We start from the raw sequence: 20,438 nt of genomic DNA, 5'->3' as shown, positions 1-20,438 counted from the left end.
TCACTGTAGTGTTGATACAGCAAGTGCTACAGTAACGGTTTGATACCATAATGGTTAGCCAAGATTTAGTACATTGTAAGGCATGTCAAGCAATTAAGATTAAAATCTGAGTGTGCCAGTAATGGTGTATTATTAGAGTCCAGCCTGGATATAAAAACGATTTCACATCTGCAAAAATGATCTGCAGCTACCCATATCCACCTGTAGATATTCATGGGTTTGCAGGGCTCTACTATCACAGAGCTAACAAAGTCACCTATCTGAACAAAGATTTTGCAAAGATTAGTAGCAATTAGTGGTTTAAGTACTTACCTTCAAGACTTATGCAATGGAATAGTTCGGGCACACCATTCACATTGGAAGAGCCACAGTGAGGAGGAATCTATGGATATATGCGCAAGACCATTATTTATGATAAAGTTATCAAATGAGTAAGAAAACCAGTCTTGCCCCCCCCCCACTCCAATTTAAATTTTTTATACTTATTTAACATCATATCCAATGAATTAGTGGTCTCAGTCCATAATGAAAAATCCACCGTAAGAACTGGTATGGTCTGTTCATTAACAGAACTTCCTTCTCCGGATGCAGTTTCATTAGATTAGCACTCAGGCATGCTGGGAGGGTGGAACAGGGAGGTGGCTTGCATTGACATGGCTGATTTCTGAGTTTGAGAGAACACTTTGAGATGCAGGGCTGGCAATCTGGCACCTCTATGAGCACTACAATTAGTTTGATATGTAGGGTTTTTATAAATTATTTTACTGAAATACTTGGAAGAAGAAGAGAACCTGAAGTCAGATCACTGTTGTGCATCCGAACTGTACAATGCAGATTTTAGCAACTATTATATATAAAAGATATCGAGTGACAGAGTAAACAAATTTTGAAGGAGAAATTTAGACAAGATGACATTTGCCACAGTGATTTGATTTTATAAATAGTATATGTTAAGAGCACCTTCACAATGATTTAAGAAAAGTTCTTTACTCACATCACACAGTGATATATAAAGCAATGAAGCATTATTGTGAAATCAGGGAGGAAGGAAGGAATAAATTGTGCAATGAATAAATTAGCATCAGTCAAACTGAAAATATTTTATTGCCCAGTATGTTAAGTTTACAATGCTTCCCATTTCAGTTCAAAACGTATCAGTGCTTTATTAAATTAACTGATATTTAAAAGCACCTTCCTCCCTCCTTTACGAGACACGTCCATCTGTTTCCTGGGACTTTCTCATTCTCTCACTCATTTCAGAGGCTATTACTGTCCTCACTGTTCACCCCACAAAGGATTTAAATGTTTCTCTGCCTTAAGCTCAGTATCTGCTGAAACATGGCTTTGCAGGACACCCAGAAGTGCAAGTGCAGCATTTTCAATTTCAGCCAACACTGTCTAGTTACACTGCTGAATATTTTAAGTCATTAACACGATGGTCAGTTAAATAACTGAACTGTCAGAAAGGTTTTATTAAAAGTCTCACCTAATGCTAATAAGTGCTCAAGTTTCCAGGGGCATCTAAATTGCTAATACCACTAGTTACAGTATCTAGATAGGATGCTACTTAATTTTACAAACCCTCAGAAATAATGTTGCTTGTCGGTAGCCCCAGCAACATTTGGATAGTTACCACTTTCTATCAACAACTTTTAAACAGCGTAAGGTAATTCATAAAGAAAGCAGCATTATCTAGTTGCTATAAAGGAGTTAAGAATTGAATCCAGTGATCTGTTTATGACACTAATGGAAGATTGTAATTCAGTCAGTCACTTAACCACCAGGTGCCACAGCTTCTCCTTATGTTATATAAACAGGGTTAGCAACAGTGACCCACCTTTGTACAACCGCAAAGTCTGAGACATCAGCAAAAATCTCTAATCTCTCTTTTGCTTAAGATTTTAAAAATGTTATTAAGTGATAGTAAGTGAATATAGCACATCATCCAATCCAAACCTCTAGCCTGCTGCATCCTTGTGAGAGGAAGGATTGTGACATGTTCTAGAATCTTACTCTCTAGTGAGCTAGATTAGCAGAATGTATATCTATTTTATTACACTCCCCACTAACAAGAAAGATGCAAGCAAGAATAGCAGAAAGGCAAGAAGGAGAATGCTGGCATGTAGTAAGGCACTCAGCATTTTAGCCTCAGCTATGACACACTTACTTGCATGACTTTGACCAAATCATAAGCTCTTTAAATCTAATCCAAAACCTACTGAAATCAGTGGAAGTCAATGGACTAGCCAACAGATTGTCTGTGCTTCATTTCCTCGGCAGTAAAATTGGGATAGTAATCCTCACAGCATTCTGGTGAGGTAGGGAAATAATTCTTCAATGCCTGTGAGGGGCTCAGATACTAAGGTGATGAGGGAAGGGACATATAAGCAGATAGACTATATTCATATACTCTGCAAAGCAGAGCAACTACATCTATGTTTTAGGATGGCCAGCCTTTGCAATATCCCTTTAATTTCTTTTTATTCAACAAAATAATAGAAGAAAGCTGCTCAACTCCATGATGACTCCCTGAAGCACAATGCATATGAAGATTTTGGAGATGATATGGGGGAAGTGTTAGGATACTAGACTTGCAAGTGCACTTTACCAGTCTACCAGCTATTCCCTATGTAATAAGGGGAAAAATAGGTACAGAAACTACAGCAGGTTCCTGTAACTCTGTCTGCGAGCTTCAGGGGGTAGTCGAGTTAGTCTGTAATATACTGTATGTATATTTACTAGTACATACAGTAATTATACTATAATTTGCAGAAGAAATCCTCATCTACTTCCAGTGCGCACAGACTTTCCACTTCTTGTTCCCTTTACCCAGAGGCCTCTATTCTGCTCTCCAACTGCTGCAACAACTATCCAAGGATTCATACTGAAAGGCAGAATTTTGCCCGAGTTTCTAGAGTGTCCATGCAGTAGTTTAATTTTGTGCTGCTAACGGAGTTGTGTCTCAGAAATTGTGAATATATCTAGGATTTGAGACTCTAGGCTCCATTCTTCTATCTAGCTATGACTTTTGATTAGTTAAAATTACTATGTGTCAGTGTGATGCTGAATTATTGAGATATGATCATTTATATAACTAAGAGAGCCACTTAAACAATTGCAACACAACATACATCATGTAAGGTGTCAATGGAAAAGTTAGGATATAATAAACTGAGGAGGAGAAGACAGGGGAGCCCCAGTGGGTTGCAGATTGCTGGAACCCACTGAGGTGAAGGAGCACCATTCATGCAGCCCACTCCCTATTTTTGGTTGCCCATCGCTGCTGTAACATCATGGTTACAAACCCAATAAAAGAACTTTGCAATGACTTGTAAGTATATTACTTCTTTGACAATTTTAACTCTCACCTCTTTCTTTTCTCTTACAAATAAACTTTTAAATATTAGATCTATAAGACTGGCAACAGTAACTGAGTAAGATGTGAGTTATCTACTGACCTGAATATGTAGCTGATATTTTGTGATCAGAAGAACCTTTGACTGAATAATTTAATTGTCAATACGTTATGAAGTTCAGTGTGTGTGGGTGGTGAAGCAAGGGCTGGGATGCCTAAGGAGACTGCATTTTTACTGTTAACCAGGGTGGTAAGACAAAAGTTTACTTTTGTTACTGACTTGGTGTAGCCTATGATGTAATATCCAGAGGAGAGGTGAGTCTGTCCTATTTCTCAGGGATTTGTTCTGAATCTGCTATTCTCAGCTGTGATCCACTGAGACAGTGACAACACTTTTTTGGCACAGTTTAGTGATCTTCACCTCTGCCTTCCTTCAAGTTACATCCTCAAATAAATCATGTTTTTTTCCTTACATCCAGAGCTAAATCAACACTAAAATAAAAGCACAACATTCAGAGACACATAAAGATGCTTTATAACACACACACAATTTACAAAATTAGTCAAATGTAGTATTACATAGCCTCATGACAGTAAAAAAAAATGCAAAGTGTTTTAAAAGTCATAAATATTTTAGCTTCCTCAGACAGAAATGTGCAAAACCAAAAGAAAGACTATTAATTTTCCACAGCTTCACAAACATCCAACCTGCTGTTCTGCAGATGGCACTATTTTATAGTGGCTGTTTGAAAAAGCTAGAGAAATTGGGTGACATTCTGATACGTGGCCTTACAACAAGGGCACTCACAGTAGATCTGACTGAATTTAAAGCATGTATTTTGGTGCTCAATGTGACAAGATGCAATGAACACACAAATTTAGCCTAAGGGGTTTGGCATGACTAACAATTTACACTTTCCACTCAATTCCCAGTCCTTCATTAATATCAAGGCAGACTTCCATGACACAGAAACTACTACTGGGTACAAAACATGGGAAAGCTCACTTTAAACTAACTTGAAGGAACCAATTTATTTTCTAATACAGCAGCTTCCCAAAAATCTGCCAGTTTTGGTCACATCATGTATCTTATCACCTGAACTTTTACATTAACTGAAGGCTCGCCATATTAAGCTTGTATTGGAGAGAGATAGGGACCACGGCACACAGTACTAGTTCTGCACCGCTAAAGTTTCTTTAAGTTGATCCCCTAAGGAAACCCTCTTGTAGAGAAAGTGTTTCATCCCACTAAATAATTGCATTTGTGGTAGAGTTATTACTGACAGTTACAGTCTGTGGCAAATTAATGCTAGAGAAATCAATTACATTCTATATATTACAATAAATAGTTCCACCATTTAAGTCCATAACAAATGTCTTTAGGAATTTAAAATAATCACTTTCAGTAGCTAGGAGACAAGTCAGTCATGAGAAATTGGATGTGGTTTCCATCATTATAATTTATAATGTTTATTACAGTGTCATTACAAAATCTGCTAACATTATTTCATAGGAAATACTATAGAAAGACCATTTAATTTATAGTATAAAAAAATCCTTTCCCCCTTTCTGGCAGCAGCAGTTCTATAAAAAATATTATGGTGAAATGGTGACTGTATCTAAAAATGCCTCAGACTCCCTCAAACTGATACTGTTTTGAGGTTGTCTAAGATTATACAGTTCTTCATGTTCTCCAATCTGATTCCAAAAACATACCCCTTCAAACAGAACATGAGGGAAGTGAAGAAAGGGTCAGTAGTACTGCATAAAGTTGCTGTAAATCTGTCCATGTACCATAGAGATAACCCAAATAAGGATTTACAGAATTACAAAGGGGGTGAGACAGCTGCAATGAAATAATCTATTATTATTCCCCTAGTCCCTACTCCCCCCACTGCCACTACCAACTTTTCCCATTCCCAGTTAGGAATAATTATCTAATTCTGGATACAGGTCTCTCTTACAGTCAGTCAAACCAACAAAACAATATATGGGGTAAGATGAGCAGATACCTGCTGACATGAAAAACAAAAACCAAAAAAACCCAAGTAAAGCCTTCTTTTCTCTCCCCATCCCCTGCCCTTACCCAAACATAAAACCAAGCATAGATTTTTTATTTCAAATGAGGCTATAATAGAAGTACTGCAATTTTAAATACATGTCTCACTGATGCAACAGCTTTTCTTTAATGTGTTAGAAACTAAAGGTGTTTAAATTTGAAGAGGACATGCAAATTGGATGCTGTCTTGAGGAGAAATGAGTGACAAAGTTTGAAGTATGCAGCTGAGGATCTGGAATGTTATTCATACATTTTGTTCTCTGAGCCCTGATCTAGACTATGGAGTTATTTCAAAATACCACCTTTATTTTGAAATAATAAATGGAGCATCACAATACCAAGCCCATTATTTCAAAATCACAGACTGGTTATTTCGAAATCTGTACTCCCGCTTTCCTCAGGGAATAATGCTAATTTCAAAACTGTTATTTCATAAAAGTATTAGTGTGGATGATCTGGTGCAGCTAATTCGAAATAATTGGCCTCCAGAGGCCTCTCACAGCTGCACTTCTGATCGCTTTGGCAACACCTGATATCTGCCATCCTGGGAAGGGGGCCAGCCACCTCCCCGCCATCACTGTGGAGTCCGGCCAGGACATGCCCAGAGTCAGCCTCCAAGAGGTGGGGTGGCAGATGAGGAGGCGGTGGCATGCCTCCGAGCCAGGACCTGCTCCTCACCCTGGAGCCAGTCCCCTCCTCTCAGGATGTCTCCCAGATCTCGGACAAACTCGGCGAAGGTACTTAAGACGAGTTCTATAACTTTCCCTATACACACACAGAGGCAGGCAACAGGCTGCGAGGGGTTGCACACCCCTCTCAGCCTACTTGGCCTGGGGGCTGCAAAACAGCCTGTGCACATGGAGTGCCAGTCCGTAGCCCTCATCTTTGTGATACTCACATAGGAACCCCTCAATCCTTCTCACGAGGTTCCTGAACAGGCCTGCCTTACTCTGCCCTCCATGGTGGGACACCTTACCACCACAAGTCACTACTTGGTCATAGAACTGCACAGCAGTGTCATGAACAGCACAGGGTCATACTTGAGCAGCATTCACTCCCCATCAAGCATGGTGATAGAGAGGAGACCGATCCCATGCATGGGAACCTGCCAGCGGGAGGAAGAGGAAGAGAACCTAGTAGCACTCTCTCTGGCAAGTGGTGTCTGCCACTCACACACACCTCCCCATACCTTGCCCCAGTAGGCAGGGATAGAAGTTCTCTCTGCTGGACACCGCCAGTGCTGGACCCGGTGTGTGCAGGACACAGTAGGAAACCAAGCTGCCCTGTCCCCTGCTCCTGCCTGCAGACTCCTGGTCTGGCTGGCACCTTCTCATGCCTGCTTGTTCCCGGGCTGTGAGTGTAGCGATACTCCCCTGGGACATCTGTGCCCCTGAAGGAAAGTGCCTGCTGTCTAGGCAACAGATGGCCTTGCTCAAAGCAATACACTGCTATCATCTGAATCGAGACCTTCAGTTTCAGCTCAGAGATTAGCACTAGACTTCAAACACCGTGTCTCCTATGATGACTGACCTTGTAACTTTTCTTCAGAGCTGGGCCAGCTGCGAGCTTGGCACATCCACCACCTCCCACTCCAGCTACCTGACTCTACGGGATCCACAGGCAGAAGAGAACCTGATGCAGGAGCAGATGGCCTGTCTGCAATCCCGCATCTGATGACTCGAAGAGGAGCACCAGGAACAGGCTGCTGACTGGGAGCAGAGGAAGGCCTCCTGACACCAGCTTGCATGCCAGCATGAGGCCATGTGCTCCTCACTTACCTCAATGATGGAATGCATGGCCCCGTGCATGGAGCAGACTGCCAGCCACCTTCTTCCCCACCCCACTCCCCGTGGCCGTGGGACCACCTTTCCCCAGTCCTTCCCCCATTGTATATCCTCTCAAACAGTCCTATTTGGTCACAAAAGAAGGCTTTATTATTTGCCCTGCGGGGGTGGAGGTGGGAAGGTAGGTGTGGGAGAGGAAAGGTGCATAAAGGGAATGCAGGGGGCCCATATGGAGAGGCACAGGGGAGTCTCTCACAGCTGGCCCTTTGATGTGCTCTCCATATGGCATGGATATCCAGCCGCTTGTATGCCCTGGCCATCTGTTTAGCCTTTGCCCCCAACCCTGGCAGAAAAGTCTCCCTCTTTCTCTCTCAGTGATTGTGGCGCGCACAGCAGGCCACCACCACAAATGGGATGTTGCATTCGCTGAGGTCCAGATGGGCGAGGAGATTCCTGAAACTCCCCTTTAAAGGTCAGACTCACACTCAACCACTATGTGGCACCTGCTCAGCCTGGCATTGAAGTGCTCCTTGGTGGGGTCCAGGTTGCCTGCGTAGGGCTTCATAAGCCAGATGAACAAGGGGTAGTCTGTGTCACCCAAGATGATGATGGGCATGCCCACCTCTCCAACTTCGATGTCGCGGTTGGGGGAAAAAGTGCCAGCGTGCATCTTTCAGAACAGTCAGGAGTTCCAGAAGACACGGGCATTGTGCGCCCTCCCCAACCAGCCACTGTTGATGTCAGTGAAGCATCTCTTTGATCTACGAGCACAATGGAGAAGTACCCTTTCCTGTTTATGTAGTCTGAGGCATGCTGGGCCAGGATGGGGATGCGTGTGCTGTGAATGGCCCCCCTGCAGTTGGGGGAGCCCATGGCAGCAAAGCCATTGACCATGGTGTCAATGTTTCCCAGAGCGACAACCCTCCATAGCAGCACCTGGTTGATGGCCTTGGCTACCTGCATGACCCCGACTATGGTACCAAACTGATTCCCAACAAAGTGATAGCTATCCATTGTGGCAAGCTTCCATAGGGCAATGGCAACATGCTTCTGCATGGGAATGGCTGGGCTCGATTGGATGTCCTATCACCTGAGGGCAGAGTGAGCCACTAGCAGATCTCGAGGAAGGTGGCCTCCTACAACTGCAGGATGATGTGGTTCCACCAGTCCAAACTAGTCTCCCGCCACCAGAAACAGTATTCAGTGGTGTCCAGGGGATTAAGGAACATGCGCAGCAACAGAAGCACCAGGACTTAGGTGAGCAGGGTCTGTTGTCTGGGCTGGTTCCGGTCCTGCTGAAGCAGCATGTGGGCAGTTTGGAAGTACTGTGCCATGAGGCACAGCACAAGGCCTGTGAGCCTGGCACTGCTTTGCAGCAGCTCCAGCTCCATGCTTTGAGTTCTGTGGCATCTGCAAGGGCAACCAGAGCACAATGCATCTGTTTTCTGTCCTGTGAGGGGGAAGGCAACATAGTAATGGCGTGGGAGACGTGGCTGTAAAGAGGAGCCTCTGAAAGCAGGCACCGCAGCTTGCCTGACAAAGCAGCCACTGGAAATATCCGCCCTCCTGGTGCCCTCCCCAGAGTGCTTCCAGGGGCTCTAAGTCCAAGGCAGGCTCCAATCCGTATGGACGCACTACAGGCAGTCCCCGAGTTACGCGGATCCGACTTATGTCGGATCCGCAGTTACGAACGGGGTTTGCTGCCCATCTCCCTGGTCTTCTGGAGACCAGCAGACCAGGGAGATGGGAAGCAAAGCCTCTGAGGACGCCGGCAGCAGGACAGCAGCGGCGCGTCTGGGCTGTCTGCTGCCCGCGTGCTCCGCGGCTTTGCTCCACGTCTCCCCAGACCAGGGGGACACCTGAATCAGGACACCTGGGGCAGAGAAGCTTGGGTGCTGCTGGGTTGGTCCAGTAACGCCGAGGAGCGGCGCTACTGGAGCAACCCAGCAGCACCCAAGCTGCTCTGCCCCAGGCGGCCCCAAGTCAGCCGCTGCTGAAACTGACCAGCGCTGACTACAGGAAGCCTGAGGCAGAGTTGCTCTGCCCCGGGCTTCCTGGAATCAGCCGCTGATCGGTTTCAGCAGCACCTGACTTGGGGACGCCTGGGGTTCTTAAGTTGAATCTGTATGTAAGAAACTGGCATCCAGATTCAGCCTGTTGAAACTGATCAGCGGCTGATTCCAGGAAGCCCGGGGCAGAGCAACTCTGCCTCGGGCTTCCTGTAGTCAGCCGCTGGTCAGTTTCAGCAGCGGCTGAATCTGGATGCCAGTTCCGACTTACATACAGATTCAACTTAAGAACAAACCTACAGTCCCTATCTTGTACGTAACCCAGGGACTGCCTGTATTTAGAAATAATTCTGACTAATTTCGATGCTTCTCCGTAGTAGGGACACACTATTTCAATTTTATTAAATCCAGAGTTATGTCGATTTTACTTATTTAGAAATAATTTCCTAGTATAGACATGCCCCTACATGAAGGGACTAGAAAATGGCTGAAATGCTCCTATGGGTTGGGAAACAGAACAGTCTCTATCAAGAGCCTAATTCTCTAGAATTTGTTCCCTCCAAGGGGGAAATCAATCTGAATTCAGCCTCTTTTAGGCAAAGATGCAACTGTTCAATCTACATTTTTAATGTTTGTGAGGGTTACCCTCCCTTATAGTCAGCAGAAAGCATGGTCTAGTTGGTGGCCAACTATTCTATAGTTTTAAATCTGGGCATACTCAGCGTGATAGCTATGAAATAGAATATTGTAACAGATAATACAAAGTGTGTCACTTTAGACGGGAAGACGCTTCATTTCGTAAAGGTTATGAGGGAATTTGAGGCTTACAAGAATATCTTCATTGCTACAGAAGGTGACAAGATAACCACCGTAAGTGAGCACTTGTGTATGAAAGCAAGGTGCTAAGAAGGGTCTGTAAAATAGCCACCAGTATCGGGAAAATCTAAAACACTTTAAAAATTCAAACCTCTCGCATATTTAAGCTCTAATCTGTTCTGATTTATGGATCTAAATGAACCAAAAACTGAGGTTGAGAGCCAGGGCAGTTCTAAGAGAAATCCTCACTGCCATGAACATATTGCTTAACATTTTCTCACTCACTTCAGTTTTTAATCACAGTACCGCATGCTACAGTTAAAGACTCCATTATTTTTGTTTGATCTTCTGTTTGATTCCAGAGTCTCATCATTAACTCAATGGGAGAATGCCTAAAATGAATGGGACCCAACAGTCTCACATTTGGCTGGTGCACTATGCATTAAAGTTCTTTAACATTAAGTACTTTGGCTGGGTTGCAATTAGAAATGTTGAAAAACTACATTGAGATCACGCTTGCTGAAGGGATTCTGAAAAGCATGACCATATTCAGAATTCCGAGCCCTTCCATGACAGCGATAAACGGGCTTTACACTAAGTACCATGCTCAGGTTTCCCTTCTACCACAGACAGGCTAAATCTTTCTATCAATTACATAATCAGTAAAGACATTGAAATGTAAATATTTGAAGGCAGCCTCTAAACGATTCCTCTTATACATGATATTATTTTTATTTCACTAGGATAACACAATCAGCAACTTTGTGGAAGTTATATGGTAACATGATTAAAGGGACATTTAAAAAAAGTTAAACTCTGGGAACATATAGGCTCCAATCGAGCAAATCACTTAAGCACATTCTTAACTTAAAGCATGAAACTAATCTGACTGATATCAATGAAGTAAGCATGCGTGCAAGTGGTTTGTTGAATCGGGGCCATAATGCCCTTTGGCTATACTTTTTCATTGTCCATGACTAACACTAACACTAACACACACACACAAATTCGAACACAATGCTCTTTAGTTGCTTAATCAGTTTTCAAAACTATGCCTCAAAGTCAAAGCCTGTATACGTACAGAAGTTTACAAAACAATGCTGGATTTTATGGAACTTAATTTCAAAAGAGATGCACAAAACATCTGCTAGACACATCTGCTGGATACAATCACCTAAACCAGTGTGCTACTGGGGTTTTCACCACATGGATTGTTACAATTTTAAAAATGAAAAAGAAAATGAAACATTTTACCTGAATAATCCATCTGAGGTGAGATTCAAAAACACATCACAAACTCTAATGTCTTATCATAACTAAACACATACAAGGGAGCATCGGGAATTCAGAGATAATTTTTAAAAAAAAAAAAAAATCACATAAGGTTAGGTACTTTATTCCTCTTTTCCCCAAATGAATCCTTCTTGCAGATTTGATTAACTCTTTCAAATTGGGAGATTTTTTTTCCCTTTTTTGTTTATGCTGCAACACTCCCAAGTAGCTGCAGACATAATGGATGTGCTGGATCCAAGGAGAAAATCTGTATTTTAAGAAAATTACTGATCTGGGTCACTGGAGATGCTAACCAGAAGAGCTGTACTTTTCAGCTAACAGTATAAAGAACACTGTGCTCCTTAAATCATCCTGCTAAAGCACTGTCATGATTTGTTTGACTGTCAAATTTGTGAATGAATCAGCAAATCACCGACTCAAGCTGAAAAGTAAAAGTGAGACTCTTCCAAATATTCACAATGCTTTTCCATTTCCTCAACTATTAGCTTTCATTTAAAAATGTAGGACCTGATACAGCACTTTTCCAGTGCCTGGTTAACTGAACATCTAGCGATAAGTCAAAATTTCAGAGTAATATCAAGTACAGGTCGAACCCTTCTAGTTCAACATGATTTAGTCTGGCAAAATCCATGGTCTGGCATGATTTCAGTGAGCTGGATGTCCACTTATGATGTGGCCTAGTTTCCCGTGGTCCAATGAAGTTTGTTTACAGCCACCAGTCCTGGCCCTCAGTGTTCTGTGCTGTTAATTTACCCCAAATGTCTTCTAAGAGCCCAGTAAGCAATGGAAAAAACAGTTACTTATCTCGTAACTGTTGTTCTTCGAGACGTGTTGCTTATGTCCATTCCACTTAAGTGTGTGCGCACAAGTTTGGGAAGCTTTTTACCATTAACAGTACCTGTTTGGCCAGACGGGGAGCCCCCTTGAGTGATGCCGGTATAGCCATGCATATATTCCCCTGCTGGTCCACCTCCCCCACGTTTCTTCTTGCCGGACATTCCGAGGAAGGGGAGGTGGTCGGGATTGGAATGGACATAAGCAACACATCTCAAAGAACAACAGTTACGAGGTAAGTGTTGGAGGCAAAGGAGGAGCAAGGGGAGAGTTAAAATGGTGGTTGTTCTTTCTCACCTGTTAATTATGTTATTTGGTTCCCTAAACTGTTGGACTACGTCTAGACTGGCATGATTTTCCGTTAAAAGCATTTTCGGAAAAGAGCATCTAGACTGGCACGGACGCTTTTCTGCAAAAGCACTTTTTGCGAAAAAGTGTCCGTGCCAATCTAGACGCACTTTTCCGCAAAAAAGCCCCATCGCCATTTTCGTAATTGGGGCTTTTTTGCGGAAAACAAATCTGGCCCTTTTGCGCAAAAGGACTTTTGCCCAAACGGGAGCAGCATAGTATTTCTGCAAAAACACTGACAATCTTACATGAGATCGTCAGTGCTTTTGCAGAAATTCAAGCAGCCAGTATAGACAGCTGGCAAGTTTTTCCAGAAAAGCGGCTGATTTTCCGGAAAAACTGGCCAGTCTAGACACAGCCTTGGAGTGTTGTCTGTTAACCCCCTATCTCTTCCTGAGTGAGTGCAGAAGAATGTCTTAAGTAAACAGCAGGAGTAAACAACAATGCACATGGCCCCCAGCAGGGAGTGCACACGGCCCCAAGAGGCCCAGAGACTCAAGAGGCTGCATATGGCTGATCCTTAAAGGAGAGAGGGACAGAGACACAGTGGGTTTACCATCAAGTGGAGCGTCCCAGAACACCCTCTGCTCGGATTGCCTGGCCAGCGGACTAGCTTAGGAGTCAACTTGGGAAGATCAAACAACATGAACTGCCTTCTGCTCGCCTTATCATCCTGCCTGGATCCACATCCCCTTGCAACAGTAAGTAACCGTTTTTTTCTTCTTCGAGTGCTTGCTTATGTCCATTCCTTTTGGGTGATTTCCAAGCAAACCCCAGGGAGGCGGGGTTGGACTCAACAGATTGCAACACTGCCCTGCCTACAGCCATGTCCTGTTTAGCCTGTTGCATAATTGTGTAATGGTTAGAGATAGTATGGACTGACGACCATGTGGCCGCTCTACAAATGTCTATGATCGGCACCTGAGCCAGGAATGCCGTTAAGGAGGCCTGGGCCCTGGTAGAGTGGGCTGTTACAGATGGGGCTGATCTCCCCGTTAGGTCATAACATGCTTTGATCCATGAGGAGAGGCACTAAGCTAACACCAAGCTACCTTTCATTCTGTCTGCTATGCAAAGAGCTGAGTAGACCTACAAAACTGTCTTGTTCTTTCTAAATAAAAAGTGAGGGCCATTCTAACATCTAGTGTGTGGAGTGCTTGCTCTCTCTCATCTGCATGCGGCTTCAGATAGAAACCAGCAGTAATCTAAGATTAGGGGGATGGAAGGTCGCACAGGGTCCCACTTTTCTGTATGACCCATGTTGAAAACCTCCTTCATTTAGCCTCATAGGTAGCCCTAGTGGAGGGCTTCCTAATCTCCATCAGCACTCACCTCACTGTGTCTGAACAGAGGAGCTCTCCCCCACCTCCACATAGCCACTGATCTTCCAAGCCATAAGGTGAAGGGACTGTAATTTCGCCTGACAGAGCAGGCCCTGGTTAAGCTCCTGTGTCAACAGGTCTGGCACCAGCAGGAGGGCAATGTGGTCCTCCACCAATAGCAACACCAGTGTGGTGTACCAGTGTTGGAGGGGCAAAGCCAGGACTATGAAAATCGATGTTGTCCTGTACCCTCAGGAGCACCTCATGAACCTCATGTGACGAGAAGACCCTGCTCAGGCAGTCCGCTAGAGTGTTTCAGGACCCCAGGAGGTAAGTAGCATAAATGTGAACCCCCTGCGCAATGCAAAGGTCCCAGAGGGCCAATGACTCCTGACAGAGGGGAGAGGAACGAGCACAACCCTGTTGGTTGATGTAATACATGGCTGTCGTGTTGTCTGTCAGAATGCAGACACAGTTGACCCTCAAATGAGGCATGAACACCTGGCAGGCCAGAAGAACCGCTCTCAACTCCCTGACATTGATGTGTAATCCCCTCTCCGCCATGGACCACATACCTTGCGTCCATAGGTCTGCCAAATGGGCTCCTCAGCTGGAAGCATGCCGCATGCTGCATAGAAGGAAGGGGCTGGGCAAAAGGGACTCCACAGCACACTGCGCTTTCCCACAGGCACCAGTCTACCATTGACAGTACCTCTGGAGGGACAGTAACCACAGTATCGATGTGGTCATGAGCAGCCTGTAGACCCTTGCCAACCAAGTATGAAGGGGTCAGAGGGGCAGCCTGGTATATTGCATCACGTCAGTGCATGCCACCATGTGGCCCAATAGCCTCAAGCAGTGCCTCGCCATTGTCATCGGGACAGTCTGAAGGCGCAGAATGAATGTCCTTTAAGGCCAGAAACCTGGAGCTCGGGAGGGACTCCCACTCCGTCGAGGTGTCTAACCTTGCCCCCACTTATTCCATTATTTGATTGGGGATGAGGATCGATTTTGTTTCCTTCAACATAAGACCCAGCCGGGAGGAGGTTTTCCTGGCTAACACAATGTGGGACAGTATCTGATTTCTGGAATGACCTCTGATGATCCAGTCGTCTACGTAGGGGTACACATGCAGCCCTCTCCTCCTTAGGAAGGCAGCTACCACTGCCATGCATTTGGTGAACACCTTGGGAGCAGTGGAAAGGCCAAACAGCAGCACCGCAATCTGGTAATGGTTCCACCCACTAGGAAACGCAGGAACTTCCTGTGGTGAGGGACAATTGAAATGTGGAAGTACACGTCCTAGAGATGGAGGGCAGTGTACCAGTCTCCTAGATTGAGAGATGGAATGATAGTTAATTACCATCCTGAACCTTGATTTCCTTATGAAGGTGTTGAGTCCTCTGAGGTGTAGGATGGGGCTAGACTTTGAACTTTGGAATGAGGAAGTAACAGGAATAAAACCCCTTTGCCCTGAATGCAAGGGGAACCTCTTCTACCACCACCAAAAACAGGAGCGAAAAGACCTCCTGACGAAGAAGGTACTTGTGAGAGGGGCCCTGAAGAGTGGTGGGAAGGAGGGGACGAGAGGAATGGGATAGAATATCCCCACTGCACCTTGTCGAGGACCCATCAGTCCAAAGTGATGGAGCACTAAACACAATAGAAAGGGTATGGCCGGTGTGAGAAGGGGCGATCTAGAACTGGGGCTGGTACTCTGTCCTCAGGTGCACCTTCAAAACCCTGACCTCAGGCCCTGGGACTTTTTAAGGGGCCTTTAGTTTTGGTCAGACGCTGATCAAAAGTGCCTCCTGGTGCCCCTGGTGTTATCCCCCCCTACTCCTTGATCTACTGTGAAACCTGGGGCCTTGTTGGTACCCCCCGTGATCTTGGGTTCATCAAGAGATGCTGTGGGGCATGGGTATGAATACCATGGGAATTCAACATTGCCCTAGAATCCTTAAGACTGCGCAACTTGCTATCAGTCTGCTCCAAGAGCAGCCCTGACTCCTCGAAGGGCAGATCCTGGAGTGTCATCTGGACTTCAGGGGGAATAACAGAGACTTGAAGCCACAAGCTTCTGCGCATAACTATGGCTGTGGCCATTGACCGTGCTGCCAAATCTGCTGCATCCAGTGCGGTCTGAAGGGCCGTCCTCAAGACCACCTTTCCCTCTGTCAGAGCCGCGAATTCCTGCTGGGACCCCTGTGGGAGTTGGGCTTTAAACTTAGACGCCCACCCAAGATTTGTATGCGTATCTGCTGGACATTGCTTGTTGGTCTGCAATCCTCAGGTGCAGCCCAGCCACTGCATAAACCTTTCACCCTAAGAGATCGAGTTTTTTGAGTTCCTTATTCTTAGGGGTGGGGTCCAGTTGTCTCTGACTCTCCTTTTGGCAGGCAACCTGCATCACCACTGAGCCTGGGGACGGGTGGGTGAAAAGATGTTCAAGCCCAGCCTATGGCAAAATATCGGCTCCTGACCCCTTTTTGGGTCAATGGTATGGAGGCTGGTGTCTGCCAGAGGCTTTTTGTGATTTTTTTCCAACTGTCTTGAGAGGGAGGGTGATCCTTACCGGGGGTATCAGATGTAAGGATGTCCACCATTGGATCCTAATCCTCCTTGACCTTCTCGGCCTGCACCCCCAAGTATTGGACTAACCGCCTATGGAGATCCTGATGCGTTCGCATGTCAATGGCTGTGAAAGGCTTTGCCAAGGCTTCATCTGCTCATGACGACGAGGAGTCCCTCTGTTGTGGTAGCTCCTCTAGAGGCACAGTTGGCGCAGACTCAGTGGGCTGCACTTAGGTAGAGCCCACCAAGGGTGGATGCTGAGGCGAGCATGCAGAGTCCCCACCAGACCCCAAGGGGCTGGTTCTACTCTCTGACCCAGAGCCCCTTGTAAGTGGAGTAGCCAAGGGGGTAGCCCTATGGCTCAAGTGTGATGAGGCCACCACCGACCCCGACCTTGAAGGGCCTTGGCACTGGGCTTAGTGGTACACCTATGAGGTCCAAAAGGGCCACTGAGTCGGCAGCTGCCATTGCAGGGGCCATGACTGGACTATGGTCAGACTGACTCTCCTTGGTCAGTGCCGTGGATGGGACTGGTGACAAGACCTTGACCTCCGTGACCTGATAGAATGATGCGAAGAGGCCCTGGAAGACAAGGATTCCAAATCCAACTTGGAGGAATATTCCAATATAGACCATGGTGGTGCTGTGGACCATGGCTGCTCATGGTGCTGGCTGTGCTGCGCTATTGCCAATGGTTTTCCTTGGTCTGGTGGGTGTATACATGAGGTCTCCGGTGTCAGGAGATGCAGCAGTGGAGGCACTGGAGGGACGGCCATTGTGACCAGCACCAGATCCTGCACTGGCGGGGTCAGTGCCATCATCACAGTTGGTGCCGGACCCAATTCACATCCTGATGATGAGGGAGGCGGCATTAAAGGTGATGCTGGAGCTGTCCTAGCCCCCTGGCATTCCCTGCCCACGTGCACCTCCGTGCTGTGGGTGCTGGACCCAGGGAAGATGTGAGTTCGATTAACTTCCGGGATGCCAGAAACTTATCTGGTGTTGATGGCTGGGGACCTCCTCCATGGTCAGGTCCTGGGTATCCGGGCTGCTCGCCCACGCTGGTCCTGGCCTGAGCCGATGGCGCACTGAAGATGAAGCCTCAGAGTGTCCCCCTCGCGGACGCGCCCCTTGGTTCCGTCTTGAGGGCCATCTCCCTCTTTGCGCCTTCCTACATGCACTCGGTGCTGGGGACTGGGACTGGTGCTTCGGCACCAGCTGGTGCTTCTACGCCAAAGAGTGCTTTGACACGTGTCCAACTTCCTGGATCGACCCCGGTGTGCTACTCACCGACGGTGCTGACTCCAGTGCTGAGGGTTGGAGTGCCTACTCCATTAGGATAGTGGTAGAAATGTAGCCATGTTAGTCTGGTGCAGCTGAAACAAAAAACAGGACTGTGTAGCACTTTAAAGACTAACAAGAAGGCTTAATAGGTGATGAGCTTTCGTGGGCCAGACCCACTTCCTCAGATCAAATAGTGGAAGAAAATTGCCACAACCATATATACCAAAGGATACAATTAAAAAAAACGAACACATATGAAAAGGACAAATCAAATTTCAGAACAGAAGAGGGTGGGGGGGGGGGGAAGGGGAGAGGTAAATGTCTGTGAGCTAATGATATTAGAGGTGATAATTGGGGAAGCTATCTTTGTAATGGGTAAGATAATTAGCGTCTTTATTCAAATTTGAGTGTAAAGTGTCGAATTTAAGCATGAATGACAGTTCAGAGGATTCTCTTTGAAGTGAAGTCTTAAAAGGTCTTTGAAGCAGGATGCAGGTAATCAAGTCATTGAGACAATGTCCTTTCTGGTTGAAATTGCAAGAAACTATTTTTCCTTTGTGATCCTGTCTAATATCTGTTTTGTGGGCATTGATCCATTAGGAGTAGCTTGAGTCTAGAATCCCATTCTCTCTTAGTCCTTGGCTTAAAGGACTTACAAATCTTATAAGAGTCCGTCAAATGGCCTTCCCCCAGGCACTTCAGGCACTCTTTGCGTGGGGCATCCCAGGCAGGGTTTGAGGCCCTGGGGCCCCAGCATGCCCCCTGCGGAGGGGGAACAATGGGAACAAACTATCTACTAACTATTGTAACAACAAAAAACAACAACACTAAAGAACTATTTACACAAGATAACAGTGCTAAGGGCACACTTGCGATCACAAGCCAAGTGTTCCAGAAACCGTCCAGGTGGTAAGAAGGAACTGAGGGGGACCAGCAGGAAAATATATGCCCGGTTATACTGGTGCCACTCCAGGGGGCTGCCCAGCTGGCACAACAGGTACTGTTAAGGGTAAAAAAACTTCCAGAACTTGTGCACATAGCATGCACACACCTAAGTGAAATGGACATAAGCAAGCACTCGAAGTAGTAGTGTTGGTAACACTGCTAGACAATATTGCCCTCCTACGGTTCAGCAAATTCTTTGGTTCAGCACTGGTCAGGTCCCAAGGGTGCCGGACTAGAGAGATTCAAACTGTAGTATATGATCATGTGTGTGGTTTCACTCATTCACTAGCCTATCCTCCTCAATGCACAGAATCACTTTTCTTCCTGCCATCAAATTTACACATTTATTTATAAAAAGGGCCTGATCTCCCAATCTTTACTCAAATTAAATTCATATTAACTTCAGTATCATCACACAGATTCCAGTGCAAGTGTTGCCTGAATGCTGGGGACTTAAAACTGCAACCTGATCTGGTCTGTTAGCTCACTGTTCTGAATTAGTAGCACAATGACATTCTGAATGAAAGTTTATCAAGGCAGGAAAAAGCCCCTCTAACAAAGATAAGCTGTTTTTCAAGTAGGGATGTAATAGTGTAGTCAATTAACTGATAAGCAAAAGCTTATAGGTTAATGCCATGGACTACACGGATTTCCCTCTCCCTGCCAGTACATTTTTTAGCAGGCTAGCCAGCAGCCTGGCTCAATCTCGGCTTGCGACGGGTCCGGGACCTACTCCCACTGCGGCTTTGCATGTAAAGTGTATTAAGAGCCAGGCGGGCAGGCATCTCACCTCAGTACTGGCTTGTGCTGGGTCCAGAAGCTCATATCTGCCCTCCCCGCCGACAAGGACTACTGCCACCCCCTGCTGCTGCCCCTCTCTCAGAAGCAGCAGCACAAGGCAACAGGCAGCCGGTCTGTGAGGGGAGCTGTTTTTTAAACTGGATCCCCTCGTGGACCAGCTCCCACCTGGCACCCCGCGCTGCCGCCGCTGATACAGTGGCTGCTGGCCCCATCTTCGGGGACTATAGAATCGTCGACTAACCTATAAAATTTCATGAGGTTACTTGACTATTCAATTAACCGATATTTAACATCCCTATTTTCAAGACTGACTAGTTTTCTGCCCCAAGAGTGCCATTTCCACCATTCTAGTACACTGATCAGAGAGAAACCCTTGGGGAGTGAAACAGATCTTCATTTTATTTTGAAGAAAAGTGACATGAAGAGAATAAGGGTCGAGGTCTATGATCAAGAAGAAAAATTGCTACTGAAGTCAGTATGATTTGCTATTTTACTGCCTTGATGACTGAAATGATCACTCAAAAGCTGCCCTAGTCTTTAGCATTTATTATGTAGTTCAATCCTGTGATGAAATATGCCATCTACATAATTTGCCATATACTTTGCTCTGGAGGTCAAGAAACTATTGATGTTGCAAGGGTATTGTGTTTGCAGCTGCTGTTCTTGCGTGATCATTTCAGCACGTTGAAAATCAACCCTGATTTGTTCTCTTTTTTCAGACAAAAAGGCCTCATAATTATTGCCTCCAATGATTATGCAACACTAGATACTGTTACCAGAATTGTTAACCACTTTATCAAAGAAATAATAGCATATTTTCTATACAGAATATCAACTGCCATTGAAATGGGGAGCTCTATCAGCAGTATAGCATTCACATGTGACCACAGTATCTCTCTTCTAAATTGTGGATTAGAATGAGTATTTGGGTCTGGTTTTTAAAAAAAGGGAGGGAGGAAGAAAATAAAAGTGTAATGGGAGAACATTGCCCTTTGAATTCCAGTGAGCTATTGC

General features: G+C 45.5%; 1 protein-coding gene across 6 annotated transcripts in view; it reads right to left on the bottom strand.

Moving 5' to 3' along the window:
* The window catches only part of DCLK2 (doublecortin like kinase 2), a 156,381-nt gene that overhangs the window by 44,935 nt on the left and 91,008 nt on the right, over positions 1–20,438 (bottom strand). For all 6 annotated transcript variants that reach the window (XR_012904152.1, XR_331241.4, XM_025185463.2 and 3 more), the window contains one exon: positions 313–382. Coding sequence is in view for 4 of the 6 variants with exons in the window: in XM_025185463.2 (XP_025041248.2) it covers positions 313–382 (70 nt within the window). In the remaining 2 variants the exon portion in view is untranslated. The remainder of the gene's footprint in view (positions 1–312; positions 383–20,438) is intronic.

Source organism: Pelodiscus sinensis, chromosome 5 (assembly GCF_049634645.1).
Source record: "Pelodiscus sinensis isolate JC-2024 chromosome 5, ASM4963464v1, whole genome shotgun sequence".
In the NCBI taxonomy this organism is placed as follows: domain Eukaryota; kingdom Metazoa; phylum Chordata; order Testudines; family Trionychidae; genus Pelodiscus; species Pelodiscus sinensis.
This window is presented reverse-complemented; position numbering and strand designations above follow the sequence as displayed.